Source organism: Myotis nattereri (genome assembly GCF_964212035.1).
Source record: "Myotis nattereri genome assembly, chromosome: 10".
Lineage (NCBI taxonomy): Eukaryota > Metazoa > Chordata > Mammalia > Chiroptera > Vespertilionidae > Myotis > Myotis nattereri.
Genome location: NC_138085.1, coordinates 73,291,317 through 73,311,400, shown reverse-complemented (window position 1 = coordinate 73,311,400; position 20,084 = coordinate 73,291,317). Strand labels below are relative to the sequence as shown.

Sequence of the window (20,084 nt, the reverse complement as noted above, 5' to 3'; positions counted from 1 at the left end):
AGCCCGGCTTCTGGCTGAGTGGCGCTCCCCTGTGGGAGCGCACTGACCACCAGGGGGAAGCTCCTGCATTGAGCGTCTGCCCCCTGCTGGTCAGTTCATAGCAACTAGTCATTCTACTGTTCAATCGATTTGCATATTAGGGTTTTATTATATAGGATTACTTACCTTTCTTTCAATTTATTTTTTATTTCTGATAGTCCTATTATTTAAGACACTGGACAGCACAGTTTAGCATTCTAATTTTCTTACCTCCTCATATGAAACTCGCCTTAGACCTACCTATGCTCTGAGAAATTTCTTCACCTTTAACGTTTTGTATTTCTATCAGAGTTTTTTATTTCTGCTACCACATTATTTAAGAACTCTATTTTCTGATATTTAATACTAGAGGCCCGGTGCACAAACATTTGTGCACTCGGGGGGGGGGAAGAGAGGGAGTCCCTCAGCCTGGCCTGTGCCCTCTCACAGTCTGGGACCCCTCAGGGGATGACCACCTGCTGGCTTAGGCCCACTCCCCGGGGGATTGGGCCTAAGATGGCAATCAGACATCCCTCTGGCAGCCCGGCAGCCCTCGGGGGATGCCCACTTGCCAACGGGGAGCAGGCCTAAACTGCAGTCGGACATCCTTAGCGCTGCTGAGGAGGCAGGAGAGGCTCCCACCACCACCGCTGTACTGGCAGCCATCAGCCTGGCTTGTGGCTGAGCAAAGCTCCTCCCATGTGAGAGCGCCCTGACCACCAAAGGGCAGCTCCTGCATTGAGCGTCTGCCCCCTGGTGGTCAGTGTGTGTCATAGTGCCAGTCATTCCCAGTCCTTCTGCTGTTAGGGTCAGTTTGCATATTACCCTTTCACTATATAGGATAGAGGCCTGGTGCACTGGTGGGGGCCGGCTGGTTTGCCCTGAAGGGTGTCCCGGATCAGGGTGGGGGTCCTGCTTGGGTGCCTGGCCAGCCTGGATGAGGGGCTGATGTCTGTTTGCAGCTGCTCACACCCGCTTCAGGGTGGGGGTCCCCACTGGGGTGCCTGGCCAGTCTGGGTGAGGGGCTAAGGGCTGTTTTCAGGCTGGCGGGTGACTGAAGCTCCCAACCTCTCCTTTTTTTCTTTTTCTTTTTTTATTCTGGGATTTATTTACCTTCTATGGCTGTCACTGGAGCTGAGAGCCGGCTTTAGCTCTGAGACCTCGGCTGCTGAAAGCAGTTATCTGGGCTTAATTTCACTTCAAAATAAATCTATCTCCTACTAGGGGGTAAGGCATCAAACTGCTTCTTACTAACTTTTTATTTTTAATTGATTTTTTAGAAAGAGAGGAAGAAAGAGAGAAAAAAACATTGACTTGTTATTTCACTTATTTATGCATTTATTGGTTGCTTTATATGACCGGAGATCAAACCCACAACCTTGGCGTACTGGGATGATGCTCTTAACCAACTAAGCTACCCGGCCAGGGTCTTAAAGAAGGTTCTTCTTTTCAAATCTATGCCTCACCCTCTCTATCCGGATCCTTTATATCTCCAATTCTGGAACCTTTCTGGTATTCTACAGCCTTAGCTGTCTTGCTTATTACTGGCATCTGCTACTCAGCTCTATGAAATACCCATCCAGTTTTCATCTTTCAAAGTTGTTGACACTGCCTACCCATCTGCTATCTCCTTGTTTTCTTCACCCTTTTGTATTTCCATATTCTCATTTTTGTGGGATTCAGAGGGAGCAGGAAAAAAAGGTTCAGTTTGCCATGTTTAAGTATAAGCCCTTTCTGTACGGTTAGAAATAAAATGTAAATAATGCCAGACAAAGCAACTTATGATCAGAAAAAGAAATAAACCACAAAAATGGCCTGATAACAGATCTTATTCTGAATAAAGTTTGGTAAGGACATGAGGGACATGAAAATGGTCAAGACCTCATAGGTGAACAGGAAGTAAATTTAAGCCAGGTAGCTGATGAATTTCAGACACTGGGTTGATAAAATAAGTTGATAAAAACATGAAGTCTTTGTAAATTAACTTACTTGTGTGGAGTCTGTCAGACCTTTGGAATGACTTCTTCCCCAAGCCTAACAAAGGGTTTTCCACTTTAACTGAAGAAGAAAAGCTAGAGTTTGAGTTCTGGGAGCTGCTTGACTGTCCATCTGATTGCTTTCCTTCCCATACTGCTAGGGAAAAATATACAAAAGACTGGTGACATTAAGGTTATAGATAGAAATCAATTAATGAAACAAACCATTCAATACTAACTAAAAGTAGTTATATATGAGGTAAGTTGACCTTGCAAATATGTTCTGAGTCTGAGAATTAAGCCTAGAAAAAAAGTAAAATCCTGTCCTGTTGGTATGGTTTAGCAGTTAAGCGTCAACCCAGGAACCAAGAGGTTGCTGGTTCGATTCCCGGTCAGGGCACATGCAAGGGTTGCGGGCTCAATACCCAGTGGGGAACATGCAGGAGGCAGCCGATTGATGATGTTCTCTCATTGATGTTTCTATCTCTCTATCCCTCTCCCTCTCTTTAAAAAATCAATAAAAATATATATATATATTTTTAAAAATATATATTTTATTGATTTTTTACAGAGAGGAAGGGAGAAGGATAGAGAGTTAGAAATATCGATGAGAGAGGAACATCGATCAGCTGCCTCCTGCACACCCCTCACCGGGGATGTACCCGCAACCAAGGTACATGCTCTTGACCGGAATCGAACCCAGGACCCTTCAGTCCACAGGCTGACGCTCTATCCACTGAGCCAAACAGGTCAGGGCAAAAAAAATATATTTTTTAAAAAGGTAAAATCCCTTATTTCCTCTCAGCACATTATTGGCTTTTGGTGGTAAATTTCCTTCCTAACATAAATGCAAAGTTCTGCAAGACACAGTTTAAATCTGGCAGGCACATATAATTAACTGGCATCAAAATGAATTGCATAATAAAACACAAAATCTATATCCAGACCAGTTTAGATTAAAAACAAAGTAAGCGACAACAACAACAAATCTAAAAGCCTCAGGTCTGTCCAATGGAAATTCAAAGGCTGCACATATTTTTAGTTTCTTTATTTTTATTGATTTCAGAGAGGAAGGTAGAGAGAGATAGAAACATCAATGAGGGGAGAATCACTGATCGGCTGCCTCCTGAAAGTTCCACACTGGGGATCGAGCCCGCAACCCAGTCATGTGCCTTGACCGGGAATTGAACCCGTGACCTTCTGGTTCATAGGTTGACGCTAAACTACTGAGCCACACCAGCTGGGCAAAACCTTTTCTTTTTAAAGGATGTAATTTGTGAAGAGTTCAGTTTGAGCATCTTTTGGAAACATCAGCTTTCTAAGGTTACTGATTAGCAGCTTCCAAATATTTCTAAGACATCTTGGAAGTTACATTACTCATAGATCTCACTCTAACATACAAATCCCACTTACGTATTTTTTAATAACTGCATGAATATTTGCATAAATTTTCTGTTTACCTTGGAAAGATTACTAGTAAGTCAATGATTTGGCAGTACAAGAATTATGTAAATAAACACAATAATTTAAAAATAAATTCTACAGTATACAAATTGGAAAACCAACATGAAACTATCAGAAAAAGAAACATCCATTGATGAAAAGATTAAGCAAAAAAAACAGAACAGACAAACAAAACCCCCCTCAGAGACAGACAATAGTACAGTGATTATCAGAGGGGAAGGGGGTAGGGAGAGGCAACAGAGGGTAATGGGGAGGATAAATGGTGCGGAAGGAGACTTTACTTGTGGTTGTGAACACACAATACAATATACAGATGATGTATTATAGAACTGTTTCCCTGAAACCCATATAATTTTATTAACCAATGTCAACCCAATAAATTCAATTAAGAAATAAAATAATAAAAATAAAGAAACTTCCATTGCAAAGACACTCCCATCTACCTACCAGATTTGGCAGTCACAGAGTCACTGGCAGCTTTGACAGCCTTCAGAGAGAGATGCTGACTGGAGGAGAGGGCCATACTTGGCCGGCATTGCTGCTGCTGCTTCCGCTGCTGCTGCTGCTTCAGAGCCTAGAAAGAGAAAACTGACTGTGAGAAACAAGACAATCATTTCAGTAATAAGAAAAAGTAAATGACTTATTAAGTGGAAAAGAGCATGCAACTTTAATGCAAATATTATTCTGTGTGTTTATGTGTATATATATATGTGTGTGTGTACGTATTTTTCTTAATATTAGTTCTAAAATGTTATGGGGTATATACTTAAAATTTTAATAAATACACCCTGGCTGGTGTGGCTCAGTTGGTTGAGCATCTTCCTATGCACTGAGGGATTGCCAGTTCAAATCCAGATCAGGACATATTCCCAGGTTGCGGGCATGATCCCTGGTAGGGGTATGCAGCTGATCAATGTTTCTCTGTCTCATCCATGAATCTCTCTCTTTCTCTTCCTCTCCCTTACTCTCTAAAATCAATAAAAACATATTTAAAAAATAAAATAAATAAAAAATTAAGTTTTAATAAATGTTACAAAATCTGTCTCCTAAGTAACTACAATAATTTATATGCTACTGACAAACTACAGTAGCCATTTTCCCACACACTTGCCAATGCTTGATATAATTAAGATTTTTATACTGATCTGAGAATTAAAGTAGTCCACTATTTTTATGTTTTCTTAACTACTAGTGAGTTTCTATTTACTGACCATTTGCATTTCAAAAAATCAAAAGCTAGTTCTTAGAAAAGCCCAATAAAATAGACAAACCATTGGCTAGCAGCATTCAGGGGGCGAAAAAAATCCTATATAATAAAACCCTAAAATGCAAATCGACCGAACAGTGGTATGACCGGTCACTAAGACATGCACTGACCACCGGGGGCAGATGCTCAATGCAGGAGCTTCCCCTAGTGGTGTGTTCCCACAGGGGGAGCATCGCTCAGCCAGAAGCCAGGCTCACGCCTGGCGAGTGCAGCAGTGGTTTTGGGAGCCTCTCCTGCCTCTGCAGCAGCGCTAAGGACGCCTTGGCAGACATCCCCGCAAGAGGTTCTGGACTGTGAGACAGCACAGGCCAGGTTGAGGGACAATCCTTGCCCGCCCCGCCCCCCCGCAGTGCACGAATGTCATGCCCCAGGTCTCTAGTACATTATAAATGAACAACACCGAAGAACAAAAAAGAGACATATAAGAATACTATGTACAACTTTATACCAATATTTGAAAAAAATCAGGTGAAATGGATCACTTTCTAAGAAAAATAAATTTCCAAATTTAGCTCCACAAGCAGAAAACCAAGAGACTAGTAAAAGAAAATAAATTAAAACTGAAATGCTAGGAAAACAATTTTAAAAAGTGAGATTTACAGAATTTTCAATAAAAAGATAAACTACTCAAAATTTCCCCAGAAACCTAGAAAAATACAGGGTGTTCCAAAAAATGTATACACACTTTGAATAATTATTAATTCCAATAAGTTAAATCTGAAAAGAAAGAAACATCAATGGAGCTATCAGCTGTTGAAGTGTGTATACATTTTGGGGGGACTACACAATTTAGTTTAGGATGTTAGAAGAATCTTGATTCCAAAACTGTTTCTGGATAGCACAAAGAAAAAAAAACTCCCAACAAAATCCAAGCTAAAATCTTTTTTTCCCCAAGCTAGTATCTTAAAAAAGAAAATTCCATAACATATTTAAAAATATGTAACAAACATACAGTTTATTTTAGAGAGCTAAGTATGGATTAGCATTAAAAAACCTAGCTTGGCTGGTGTTGCTCAGTTGTTGAACATCGACCTATGAACCAGGAGGTCACAGTTGGATTCCCAGTAAGGGCACATGACAGGGTTGCAGGCTTGATCCCCAGTAGGGGGTGTGCAGGAGGCAGCTGATCAGTGATTCTCATCATTGATGTTTCTATCTCTCTCTCCTCCCTTCCTCTCTGAAATCAATAAAAAATAAGTCTAGTCGTGGAATTTTGTATGATACTAGATTTAAAGAAAAAGGCTACCTGATTATCTCGATAAATGCTGAAGAAAACCTGAAAAATTCAACAACTATTCATAATTTTCAAAATGAACACATACACAAAGAAAAACCTGTTAGCAAATTAGGAACACATAAAATGTGATAAAAAGAGTATATACCACAAACCAATGACACAGAGATACATACATTATTAAATCCTAATTGGGAAACTGCATGAAACGTCTCCTTAAAAGAACATAATATCCTTTCAAGAAATTTTTAATGGTTGCCAGAGTCATGCATTTTTAATGTAGGAGATTATACTTCTGATAAACAGAGACTAGCATAATTACCTGCTTTAGTGCCTTCTTGCTGTGCTTCTGTGATGGAGATATGACTTTACCTGCTGGAATTGTGGGTGATGGGCAACCTGACTGGGGAGAGGATGGCTGTGACAGTCTTGATACTAAGGAGGAAAATGACAATGATAAATTTGTTATCAGAGTTGATATCAAGCACCATGCCTTCCCCAATCATATTCTGCTACCTGTATTAAGAACTGTGACCAAACACTTTTGGGAAGGATCTTCTTTTTGGAGTTCTACGGCAAACAGCCTCCCTTTTCAGTTTATTTCCTCAGAAAGCTCTAGTGAAGGATGATAGGATGGGGAAGGGGTGGGTGTTAGTATTCATACCTTCTCATTCTTTAATTTTTCAAAAGAATTGATTGAAGAAACAGGAAGCAGAATATAAACCATTAGTCACCAAATTAGATAAACTTAGAAAAGATTCTAGAGCCTGTTGGACAGTATGTATGTTCTTAAGGTAAATCTAACAGCATGATATAGTGGAAGAAACCTGGATTGAAAGAATAGGTCCCAGTTTTCCCTATCTTTAAAATAAAGGCAATAAGGCCATTCCACCTCAAAAACTCTACTACAGCTTTAATACTGATATTTCCACATCTCTTAAATCAGCGGTTTTAGGGCTACTAGGGTGAGAGGGCACTTGAGGATTTCTCTAATGGAAGCAATGTAGGTTAACAAAACATAAACCACTCTCTTCTTCATTACTAGCTGTTTTATACCCCAGAGCTTAGCCCAACCTTGGTCTTACATGAATGAGGGTCTTCCCCTCCAAGAGACTATACCTCTTATAATAAAGCACATTTGATCTTTATGTTTTATAGAGTTTAACAGTGCATTATCTATGATGAGATAAATTGTTGATTCAGACCCCTTAACAATAAAAATACAATACCTTGACCATCGCTACTGTTAGTGATGACTTTGAAGAGTACCTGTTTACTAATACCTTTTCCTTTCATAGTAGTTGGAATGAAAAGGTTTAATAGCAAAATGGAATCCCATAGTGTGGGCTAAAGAGCTTTAACATACCAAACCAAGTATGTTGGTAGGTAGCTACCTAACATGAAAATGCAGAAGCATTGTTCATTGGAATACAAAAGTTTTGAAACAGAGCATTTCAATTGTCTCTTAAATATCTTAAGAAAAGAATACACAGTAAATAACACTTTAAAGAGGACAAGAGCAAACAATATTAAAATGAGTTACCTACGTAGCTTTAGCTTTATATCTCAACCTTTATGATACAGTTCAGCGGTCGCAACCTTTCGGAGCTCACGGCCCACTAAATTCATAACCTTAAATCCCAGGGACCACTAATGTTTTTTTTAAAAAGATAAATACATTTGTAAAATAATGAACAGAGCACTTCCATTTTATTAATATGAAATGCACCTATTTAATATAACATTTTAAATACTTATTTAATCATAACAAAATCTTCAAAGGTTGTTTAATTGTAACAAATTTATTAAAGTAAGTTTAATTTTTACAAAATAATTGAAGCTTATTTAAGTACTAGAGGCCTGATGCACGAAATTCATGCATGAGTAGGGTGCCTAGGCCTGGCCAGTGATCAGGGCCAATCTGTGGGGTGACAAATGGGGTAATCGGGGGATCCCCGCTGGCACCTGCCTTAGCTGGCTTGGGGCCTGCGGACTGGGGGGCAGTGTCTGCGTTGAGCGTCTGCCCCCTGGTGGTCAGTGCGCGTCATAGTGATGGGTTGTTCCACCATTCGGTCGATTTGCATATTAGGCTTTATTATATAGGATTACACAATTTTAGAGTGTGATATTTACTCCTGTTTGCTTGAAATAAGTTTATGGATTTTTGGCTCCAATACCATTACTGCAAGATGGAGAGCCGTATTTATTTCAAGCCAAGACTGGTACCGAGTTTTAATTGCTGTGACAGATGAAAATGTTTTTTTGCACTAATATGTTGTTGAAAACTGAATCAAAATTTTCATTACTTTCTCACTCCCCAAGGGGTATTCACTTTTAATGGAGATAAAAAATGAGGTTTTGATAAGGATGACTGGAATTTAGCTTTGAACTATAGTCAGATGATAGACCGATGAGGCTTTCTTTTTCATTCATGCTTAAATTGCTGTCTTCAATGTTTGCTGCAGATGGATCTATTATCCACGATTGCCATATCTGGGATCTTCTTTCTTTGGGTAATAATGACCAAAGATTCTGTGCATGATTGTACGTGCTGTTGAACAATGGTTACCACCTGCCGGTTGATAACCTTCTCTCTCATATAGTCATCAAAGTTTGAAAACATTTGCATATCTTCTTCAGCCAATCATGACTGCCACAGTAATATTTTCTTTTGAAAAGCATCCATTTTACCTCACAGTGTGAACACATCCTTAAGTTGTCCTTGTAAGTTCATTTAGTTCATTTAATAGTGAAAAAATATCTGCCAGGTATGCAAGCTTGGCTACCCACTTATCATCGGAGAAGAGTTCTTATAATTTCAGATTATTTTGCTGCTGGAAAAATTATTTTGACTTCTTCGTGTAGGGCTAACAGTTGGGTTAGTATCTTGCCCCTCGACAGCCATCTCACCTCAGCGTGAAGAAGGTTGAGTATACTGGGAACCCATTTCTTCGCAAAGTGCCTCAAATATTCGAGAATTGAGCGCTTTGTGTCGAATTTCATTTATAATTTTAATAACATCTGATAATACTGTGTGTAGTTCTGGGGACTTTTTTTTCACCGCAAGTTGCTCAAAATGTATAGTAAAGTGTGTAGACAAAATGTCTGGGTGACCAACATTTTTCACCTTTGCAAAAATTCCTGAAAGATGCCCAGTCATGTTTACGGCACCGTCTGTACATATTCCAATACATTTTTCCCATTCAATTCCGTGTTCCAGGAAATAACTATTAAGTGCTTCAAAAATCTCAGAGGTGGTTGTTGCACCCAGCAAGTTGAGCAAACAAAGTAGTTCTTCCTGTAACTCTCCTTCACACTCAACCCTCACAAAACAAAGGAGAAGTGCCTTGTTACTTACGTCTGTTGATTTGTCAAGTTGAATTGAATAAAATGGTGAATTTTTCACCATTTTTATAACTTGATTTTCAATATCTTCAGCCATGTCTTCAATTCTGCGTTTGACAGTGTTAGCGGACATAGTAATTGCTTTCAATTTCTGGACAGCCTGCTTTCCCAAAACCTCTTCATAGGCTTGTAACATGCAAGGCTTAATTAATTCTTCTCCAATCGTAAACGGCTTTTTATTTTTCGTGATCTAAAATGCTATCAGATAAGAAGACTATCTCCAATAGTCATTTTTGTTAGAGCAATTACTTGCTTTTGCATATTTTCACGCAGTCTTTGAAAAATATTCAAGTGGTTTTATAGCTAAATCCGGGTGTTTTGATTGCAAATGTCTTTCGAGTTTTGAAGGTTTCATGGCATCATTGGATAAACTCTCAGAACACACAACACAAAGTGGCCGTGCATCCAACTCACTACCAGGTTCTTAAACAAATCCAAATTTCAAGTAGTTCGAATCATATTTTCTTGATACTTGGAGTTTTTTCTTCTCTCCGTCACCAGTTCGAATATTCTTCCTAATGGTGCCTGACGAGGACTGTGGAGACTGATTCATTGATCAGCTCACAGTTAAGTGAAGTACACATATTACTATTGTTACTATTATCATTAGCTACATTATCTTTTGTATTACTAAAGAAATGCTTTGCTTTTTTTCCCTCATTATGGGATTATTTCATTCAAGTCTAAAACCAAACAAGAAATGATAGTTATTAAAGGCAAACTATTTGATGCCATTAAATATAACAGTTAAAGAAAATACAGTTACATACAATACATAAATAAAATAAAACAATTGGATAGAATCAGTTAATCGCGGAGTGGGTGACTGCTGTAATGGTTGAAACAATACTGAAGCCACTTGCACTTCTCATTTCCCCCTCTCTAGTTACTAGAAAGGGGAATTCACTAAATGCACTAGAGCAGTGATGGTGAACCTTTTGAGCTCGGCGGTCAGCATTTTGAAAAACCCTAACTTAACTCTGGTGCCGTGTCACATATAGAAATTTTTTGATATTTGCAACCATAGTAAAACAAAGATTTATATTTTTGATATTTATTTTATATATTTAAATGCCATTTAACAAAGAAAAATCAACCAAAAAAATTATGACACGCGTGTCATAGGTTCGCCATCACTGTACTAGACTCCACAGCCGTGGGCAAACTACGGCCCGCGGGCCGGATCCGGCCCGTTTGAAATGAATAAAACTAAAAAAAAAAAAAAGACCGTACCCTTTTATGTAATGATGTTTACTTTGAATTTATATTAGTTCACACAAACACTCCATCCATGCTTTTGTTCCGGCCCTCCGGTCCAGTTTAAGAACCCATTGTGGCCCTTGAGTCAAAAGGTTTGCCCACCCCTGCTCTAGTACATTTCGTGAATTTAGTGCACTGTAAAGGCGAAAACTGTCATTCACTCACAATATAAGAATTTCTTAAAGTATTTTTTGTTTATTATTATTTATTAGGATTAATAAAACATAAAAATGCAAATAATGTCCAAACTTTTCTACAGACCACCAAAATTTTCTCACGACCACCAGTGGTCTGCAGACCACCGGTAGGCGACTGCTGATACAGTTTATATATTGGGGAAAAAACTGCATACAGTAAGTGTGACATTTAAAATAATCATTGTAAGCCGAGGCCGGTTTGGCTCAGTGGATAGAGCGTCGGCCTGTGGACTGAAGGGTCCCAGGTTCAATTCCGGTCGGGGGCATGTACCTGGGTTGCGGGCACATCCTCGGTGGGGGATGTGCAGGGGGCAGCTGGTCGATGTTTCTCTCTCATGGATGTTTCTGACTCTCTATCTCTCTCCCTTCCTCTCTGTGGAGAATCAATAGAATATATTTAAAAAATAAAATAAATAAAATAAAATAATCATTGTAATATATCACACAAAAATAAAGTTGGATAATTCTTGAGATGACTGAGCAACAAGAAAAAAACCATAACCTCAGTGCATTTATACAATATCTTTACGGAGATGTAACTTATATACCATACAATTCATATATCTTCAAAGCTGTGCAACCATCACCACAATCAATTTTCATTATCCACTAAAAAATCCTGTATGAGTTAGCTGTCACTCCTTTTTCCCTAATCAATGTCTCTATTATTAAGCAATAACTAATCTACTTTCTGTCTCTATGTATTTGTCTATTCTGGACATTTCAAATAAATGAAATCATACAGTATGTGCTTTTTAGTGACTGGCTTTTTTCACTAGCATGTTTTGAAGGTTCTTCCAGGTCAGAGCATGTATCAATCAATACTTCATTCCTTTTTTTATCTCTTGACACTATTCCAATTTACGCATATGCCCCATTTTTTTTATTCATTAGCTGATGGTCATTTGGGTTATTTCCACTTTGGGGGCATTCTGAACAATTATATACAGAATATTGGCGCCCTAGCCAGTTGCTCAGTGGATAGAGCGTCGGCCTATGGACTGAAGGGTCCGGGTTCGATTCCGGTCAAGGGTATGTGCCTCGGTTGCATGCTCAGACGTCCCCCGCCCTGGTCAGGGTGTGTGGGGGAGGCAACCAAATCAATGTGTTTTTCTCACATGGATGTTTCTCTTTTTCTGTCTCTCCCCCTCCCTTCTACTCTCTCTAAAAATCAATGGAAAAATATCCTCAGGTGAGGATTAAAATAAAAAAGAACATTCATTACTGGGATTTTGTGTTGGACATATGTTTTGAATTCTTCTGGGTTCATATATAAATTGTAACTTTATTTTTAACTTTTTGAGAAACTGCCAAATTGTTCACCAAAATGGAAACACCATTTTAACAGTTCTACGAGAAATGTAGAATTTCTTCTAATTTCTCCATATCCTTGCCAACACTTGTTACTGTCTTTTTGATTTGACCAATTTTTTTAAAGGGACATAATGAAAATAAAGTTTAAAAGTATTAATATTTAACTACGTTTATTTTGTTTTTAATGATTTGCATATATCTGAGACTATTCATTTCCTCACCTACCTCAAAGCCCTTTCTAACAAACAAAACCACAAACATATCTCAAAGCCAACTGAACTAAAGCATAAAGATTCCAGGACCCACCAGTGAAGCCAACTCAAGTATACATCAATGTGAGAGAGACACATCAATTGGTTGCCTCACACATGAACCCCAACTGGAGCCACAGATCGAACCTGCAACTCAGTTACGTGCCCTTGACCAGGAATCAAACCCATGACCCTGCACTGCACTAAATGATGCCCTAACTATTGAGCACACTAGCCAGGCCTAGGATAGCACTTTTCATTCAAAATCTGCCTAAGTGTTTGATGCAAGAGGCCAAGCTTTTGCCTATCTCAGCTTTGGACGTAGCTTCCTAAGTTTAATATTTTTAGTTTCTTACTTAAAGTAAGAGATGTGAGACCCTTCACTTGAACACTTAAAGACCACTATAGGGTTATTAAGTGGCCTAATTACAATATTATTGTATCTCAGGGAATAGGGAGGCCAAAGGAGAGAAATAGAAATGAGAAATGGCCAGTTGGTGGAGCCATTCATTTATTGGTGAAGTTCACCATCTTACATGGACACAGTTCGTGGTGCCCCAAAACAATTACAATAATAACATTACAGATTACCATAACAAATATAGTAATAATGAAAAAGTCTGAAATATTGTGAGAATTACCAAAATGTGACACAGGAAGCAAATGCTGTTGGAAAAATGGCATTAACAGACATGCTCAACTCAGGGTTGTCACAAACGTTCACTTTGTAAAAAAATGCAGCATCTGTGAAGCGCAATAAAGTGAAGCGCAATAAAATGAGGTATGAGAGAATAGAATGGAAAAGAATTCTTTTGCCCTATATACCAATGGTTAGAAATAAACTGAACTAATATAAACTCTATTAGTAGAAAAGTAAATCAAAGCTAGTATATTAACTCAGATAACTGGGTTAATATACTAGCTTAACTGGACAAGTGAATAAAGCCAACAGAAAAGACAAGAGGATAAAACCAACAGAAAAAGGCCTATAAACAAATATCTTTTTTAAAAAAATACACTTTTATTGATTTCAGAGAGAAAGAGAGAGGGAGAGAAAGACAGAAACATCAATGATGAGAGAGAATCATTGATCGGCTGCCTCCTGCATGCCGCAAACTAGGAATCAAGCCCGCAACCCAGGCATGTGCCATGACCAGCAATAGAACCATGACCTCCTGATGCATAGGTCGACGCTCAACCACTGAGCCATGCTGGGCAGGCATTATAAACAAAAATCTTGTTCCTCTTGGTATGTGGCTATGAAAATTTGAGTCAGCAGTGTTGCCATTCTCGGATCCATACTACATATCTTAATTTTCCTAAGAAATTACTTTATGTACACCTACAAACTATAAATAATGGAGACTAGCAATAAAGATTAACAGTCTGATCCCAACTTCTTTCCTCTTTTTCCCCACAAATCCCCTCTTACAGCCAAACTTTTATTCCTATGGTTACTTGAAAACACTGTATACACACTTCCACCTTCTTGCCTTTACATATATTTTCTTTCCATATGTCTAGTCTTCAAGAGAAGTTATACTCTCAAGGGAAGAATATATTAAATCTTTCTATGTCTCATATAATACTAACCATGGTAAAGCTACTCTCTTTTCTAATTCTGTCCTAATATGATAAACATAAACACTTGCTACTTATTAAGTATTTGCTAATTATCTGCTTATTTCTATATCTCTAGATATGGGTGGAACCCACACCTTATTCGAATTGTTCTCCCAAATACCTGGCAAATGGTACATAATGGAAAAAGATTAAATGTAGCAAATAGTTTAAATAGAGACGTTTCTTTAGCTTTGTAAATAAAGAATGGCCTAAACAATACTTCTCAAGATTATATTCCACTCTACTGGTTCTCCAATGTGAACTGCTCAACATATTAAAACCAGTCATTTAAAAACATATTTAGAATCTGGTTAGAAACAACAATGTTTCATATAAACATATAGACACAACAACAGATCAACAAATTCTAGTCAAAAGATCAGACATTACTTATTTGATTTAAAAACAAAACAAAAAATGTTACCCAAAAATTCAAAGAGCAACCTAGTGGAGAAAACTAAAGTAGTTTCAGAAAAACATTTAAAACTTGGTGCTCACTGAAGCCAGTTTTGCACAGTTTACTAAAGTAGTTTCAGGTTGTTGAATATTTATGTACCACTCACTGAATATATGTGCAGAAGATACTGCTTTTCAGATATATTATAGCACTGAGAATTTCCCATTTCAATGGATGGTTATTATATTGAGTAACATCAACAGGATATGAATTATTCATTCTAGACACATTTAAATTTAAAGCTTTAGTAAATAATCACTGACATTTTATTTTCTCCTAAAAACATTCAATGGGCCCCTCTGAAATATTAGATGGTATCAGAAATAATGAAGCCGTAATATAAAAATTAAAACTTAGCTTTATATAGATGAAGGATTAATGGTTAAAACAATTATAGCAACTGAAGTTTCCAAAATTGTTTTAATCTTCAAAAACACTAATCCTTCTCTAGAGGGAAAGTTCTTATTTACAGGACAGTCTTTTTTAGGGGAATTTCATTTCCAGGAGAAGACTGTTACCGTTCTAAGCCCCTTCTTCCCACAGCAAGTGTAGTCTACTCCAAACTGGGCAGACTAGCTCCTTGTGATATTCAAACAGTCCCATAATCAAACATGGAGAGGCCATACCTGAATACCTACCCTTGCTTCTGGGTACCCTAATTATCCAAGTCCTAATAGTGTAGCCATCTTTAATACATGACAGAGCTAAAACCTCCCAACTCAGCCACCAACCACTCCAGAAGAGAAAGAGAACATCTCTCCCAAAGGTCTCTCCCCACATAAGTTAACTTTGCCCAAAGTTTTTCTCCCTAGTATCCTTTTTTAAAGGAGATATTTCTACACATAATCATCCCCATTCAGCAACTTAACATATATATATATAAATGTTAGAGGACAGGAAGGACTATGGTATTTCAACTAAAAACACAATATATAGCAAATTCCTGATTTAAAATAGTTCTGGACAAGCAGTAAAATTAACATTAGGTCATGCTCCTGGAAAGAACTAGCAATTTCTTGTAGGTGAAAAGATACATTTCACATTTAATGTTTTTCTTAAGACACTTTAAAAGCAGACTAAAATCTGAAAAACTTGTTTCTTTTAGAAGATAAAAAATATTTCTGCAGTTGCTTCATGCTGCAGTACTTATATTTTATTTTGGGGAAAAGGCATAGACTTACTTAGCTATGATCCTACCAAAAAAGCAACAGAAAAAGTTGATTTTAATCATTTTTCTGGAGTCATTCGACCTTACCTTGGCTTGGAATTTCATAAAGCTCTTCTCTGAACATTGTTTCCTGTCTGAAAACTAAGAACTAAATACCACAAGCTTCTAAGTTCTTCCACTTTTACATGGAAATTAATAAACTAGTTTTAATATTGGGCTGAATTTCAAAGTTCTGTTCTCTATTCCTATTTGGCTGAAAAGTACAACTATATCAAGAGAGTTTCTATCAATTTTCAACTAGAAGTATCAGTTTTGCTGTCAGAGCTCTTTATTTTTGTACATAAAAGGAAGTGGGTTTTGATACTATCTCAATGTTCTTCCTGTCTTACAATGCATTTGAAATAAAGTGATGTCAGATTGAGAGGAAAAGCCCTAAATAAGAAAAAGGAATAGGCACAATTAGTTTGCTTTACCTTTATTAATAACTGCAACTGATTTAGAGCTGCTCTGCTGCATGCTGCTCCTATGACTGCTAACTACAGATTTTCCACTTTAATTTCACTGGACTACAAGAACATTCATAAATATATAACATATGCCTAAAATGTCCATATCTATACCATGCGTAACCCATTAATGAAAGAGTTAATCATTCTTCACTATTGGTAGCCCAGCATTTATCCATTTCTTAAGAATATCAGAGCTGCTAGAGTAAATATGAGTTCTAGATGACATCATGTGTATCTCTCATCTCCACCTTCCAAACACCACATACGGCCCATTCTACTCTCATTTTAACACACTACCTACAATCAGAAAAGATCTTGATGGAACATTTCATTGTAGTGTAAGCCAAGGATAAATATTCAATATTGTGGTAAGTTCTAGAAAAGGAATGAATCAAAGGCAGTTCAAAACAATTTATCTGAACCACAATTTTTATTTTGCTATTACCTTGCTGCTAGTATCTTCTATTATTACTGGAGGCCCAATGCACGAAATTCGTGCATGAGTAGGCCTTCCTTCCCCTGGCTACCGGCATCAGCTTCCCTCTGGCACCTGGGACCCGGGCTTCCCTCACAGCCCAGCCTTCGTCCGGAAGGTCGTCCAGAAGGACGTGCAGTCTAATTAACATATTACACTTTTATTATTATAGATGCTGAGTATTGGGCAAGGTTATGCTATCTTAATCTACATCATAAGCTAATGACAATGGGGTTCTATTGTTATTTCTTAGATCTTCCTGTATCATAATACATTTACCTTAAATTCTCAAGAGACAACTTTTAACAACATTGTACAGCCACTACTTAAAACAGCTACTGTAGCATATGTGGCTAATGAAAAGTCAAGACTTCCAAGACCATGATATTGTTTCCAGTTTATTAGTCTGACCTTTTTTTTCTTTAATATATTTTATTGATTTTTCACAGAGGAAGGGAGAGGGATAGAGAGTTAGAAACATCGATGAGAGAGAAACATTGATTAGCTGCCTCCTGCACACCTCCCACTGGGGATGTGCCTGCAACCAAGGTACATGCCCTTGACCGGAATCGAACCTGAGACCCTTCAGTCTGCAGGCCGACGTTCTATCCACTGAGCCAAACCAGTCAGGGCAGTCTGGCTTCTTTAATACTGCTTTTCCTGTTTCCAGCCACATCTAGACATTATGAATCTTGCTAACTGTTTCTCTAGCCCAGTGATTGCCAAACCGCAGCTCGCGAGCCACATGCGGCTCTTTGGCCCCTTGAGTGTGGCTCTTCCACAAAAATACCACGTGCGCGCACGAACAGTGAAATTGAAACTTCGTGGCCCATGCGCAGAAGTCAGTTTTCGGCCTGGGCGAGTCTATTTTGAAGAAATGGCGTTAGAAGAAGTGGGGGGCTATTGGTCGGTCGGGTGACGGGGAGACGCAGCGCAGGTGGGCTGTGGGATACGCAGCTGGGGAGGCATGCGCGATTCATGCAGAGTTGAGTGAGCCAGTCAGTCAGCAGTCTCATTGTGCAGTGGTTAGTGCTAGTCAAGTCCGCAAATCGCACGCAGGTGACAAAAGTACCTACTCGAAGCATAAAGCTACCTGTATTTTTCCAACCAGCTGCAAATCCTACAGGTATTTTTGTCATCAATTTAAGAATTGTAATTTTTTTGTGTTGGTGGCTTTATTATCTACACTAATAAAAGAGAAAAATGGTAATTGGCGTACGGCGATACCTTTTTCATTGGCTAATCAGGGCTATATGCAAATTAACTGCCAGCTAAGATTGGCAGTTAACTGCCAACAAGATGGCGGCTAATTTGCATATGTAGGCACAATGCAGGGAGGCGAAAGGGAAAGCAGGAAGAAGCCCCCTGCCACTGACAGTGATCGGAAACCAAGGGGGGAGCTAAGAGCTGGGGGGCAGGGCAAAGGCGGCCATGGGGCCGCCTTTGCCCTACCCCCCAGCCATGATCAGAGAATCAGGCGCCTTTGCCGCCCTGGCCAGTGATAGCAGGAAGTAGGGGTGGAGCCAGCGATGGGAGCTGGGCACGGTCGAAGCTGGCAGTCCCAGGAGCTAGGGGTCCCTTGCCTGGGCCTAAAGCGAAGCCCATGATCGCGGCGCTCCCCTGCTGCCACTGCAGGTCCCCGCTGCCTGGGCCGGACGCCTAGGCCAGAGGCGTTAGGCCTGGGCAGGGGCGGAGCCTGCAACCGCGGGGAGCTGGGGGTCCCCTGCCCAGGCCTGACACCTCTGCCGGAGACCTCAGGCCTGGTCAAGGGGCCGATCCGGTGATTGGTGATCGGAGGGTGATGAGGGTCAACTCCTCTCGCTGAGACATCAGGCCTGGGTGGGGGGCGGAGCCGGGGGTTGGGGGGATATGATGGTCCCCTTGCCCAGGCTTGAAGCCTGGGTCAGAGGCGTCAGGCTTGGGCGGGGGGTGGAGTAAGCGATCAGAGGGAGATGGGGGTCCCCTGCCCAGGCATGATTCCTGGGCCAGAGGCCTCAGGCCTGGGCGGGAGCCAGAGCCAGTGATCGGGGGGTGATGGGGGCCCCCTATCCAAGCCTGACACCTCTGGCGGAGGCGTCAGGCCTGGGCAAGGGGCCGATCAGGCGATCGGAGGGTGATGGGGGTCAATGCCTGAGGGCTCCCAGTATGTGAGAGGGGGCAGGCTGGGCTGAGGGACACTCTCCCCCCACCCTCCACACCCAGTGCACGAATTTTGTGCACCGGGCCCCTAGTAATAAAATAAAACATTTTTTAGGTGCCCTGTTTGAGATGGCTACAAAGAAGAAGCAAAGAAAAAGGGAAGACGAAAACCATGAATTTAAAAGTTGAATTTAAAGTTGAATGTACCTACCTATATAGTTTAAAAAATTGGGCTCTCAAAAGAAATTTCAATCGTTGTACTGTTGATATTTGGCTCTGTTGATTAATGAGTTTGCCGACCTCTGCTCTAGTCTGATGACTTTGCTTGTTTCCTAATCTTATATCAACAATTTCTAAACTTAAAAAGTTGAAACTGGGGAGGCACAGAGGAGGGACAGAACTTTTAATACATTCAGCTCTACCCTTCCAAAAAAGGTCCTTAGTGCATAAGGAATATAGGCCTGGACTATACCTCCTTTCACTATTGACAGGGATTGCTTTAAAAATATGTATCACAATATTAGTAACAGGTCCTGGCTTTGTCTCGCCTTTATTCCACTCATTCCCAAAATTTGAGGTCTGGGTTGTTATTCAAGTGGTTGTGATCTTAAAAACTAAAATCCTCACAATCCCAAATTTTCCCCAATTGCATGTGTCGTAACCATACCAGAGAACTCACATGATTCCACCAATTATCTCAATTCTCTCCAGGAGTAGCATACACATTAACAGAGATGAGGATAAATAAGACTTTTTCTGATACAGTTCTACATCAGTACTTCTAAAGGAACTTAAAATTAATGAGTTAAGTATTCCAAAAAACAAACTCTTAGTTTCTAGATCCAAAAACAGCTCACCTAAAACTTAAACCTAAGAGGAAAACTATTAGATGTCTATTTTGCTATGTAAAATCAGTCCAGAGTAAAAAAAGCCTTGTATCAGTCCTTAAAAAGGAATCACCATGGTTTGTTTAAAATCTGCCTTACCATGTATAGCTAAATTTATTAATATTTTGGTACAAAAACAATTTACCCTCTTCAAGACTCTGACAGGAAGCTACAGATAATTAGCAAGAATAGGTAATAATATGTATCCTTAAATGGAAAATTCATGTCAGGGAAGCTGTAGCACAAGACACTGTTCCTTAAAGAAAATTTTTGGGTAAACTATGAAGCAGACAGCAAGCAGGGGATGAGAGCAAAGGCTAGCACACTAAATTTAGTCTTTGCTAACAGAAATGAAAAGCATTCTTTTCCTAGTAAGGAGAGAGTTGTTAGAGTAATAAGTGTTCAAATTTTAGAAGAGAAGATTAATGGGGTAAATAAAA

At 39.3% G+C, this 20,084-nt stretch overlaps 1 protein-coding gene across 2 annotated transcripts in view; it reads right to left on the bottom strand.

The window, feature by feature from the left end:
• ASXL2 (ASXL transcriptional regulator 2) overlaps window positions 1–20,084 on the bottom strand; it is a gene marked incomplete at its 3' end in the record, with an annotated part of 79,315 nt that overhangs the window by 14,785 nt on the left and 44,446 nt on the right. The window contains exons 5-7 of one of the 2 annotated variants that reach the window (XM_081101279.1): window positions 6,282–6,394; window positions 3,906–4,032; window positions 2,008–2,151 (exon numbers count right to left, since the gene is read on the bottom strand). In XM_081101279.1, the coding sequence (XP_080957405.1) occupies window positions 2,008–2,151; window positions 3,906–4,032; window positions 6,282–6,394 (384 nt within the window). The remainder of the gene's footprint in view (window positions 1–2,007; window positions 2,152–3,905; window positions 4,033–6,281; window positions 6,395–20,084) is intronic. The other variant, XM_081101280.1, reaches the window with a different exon arrangement.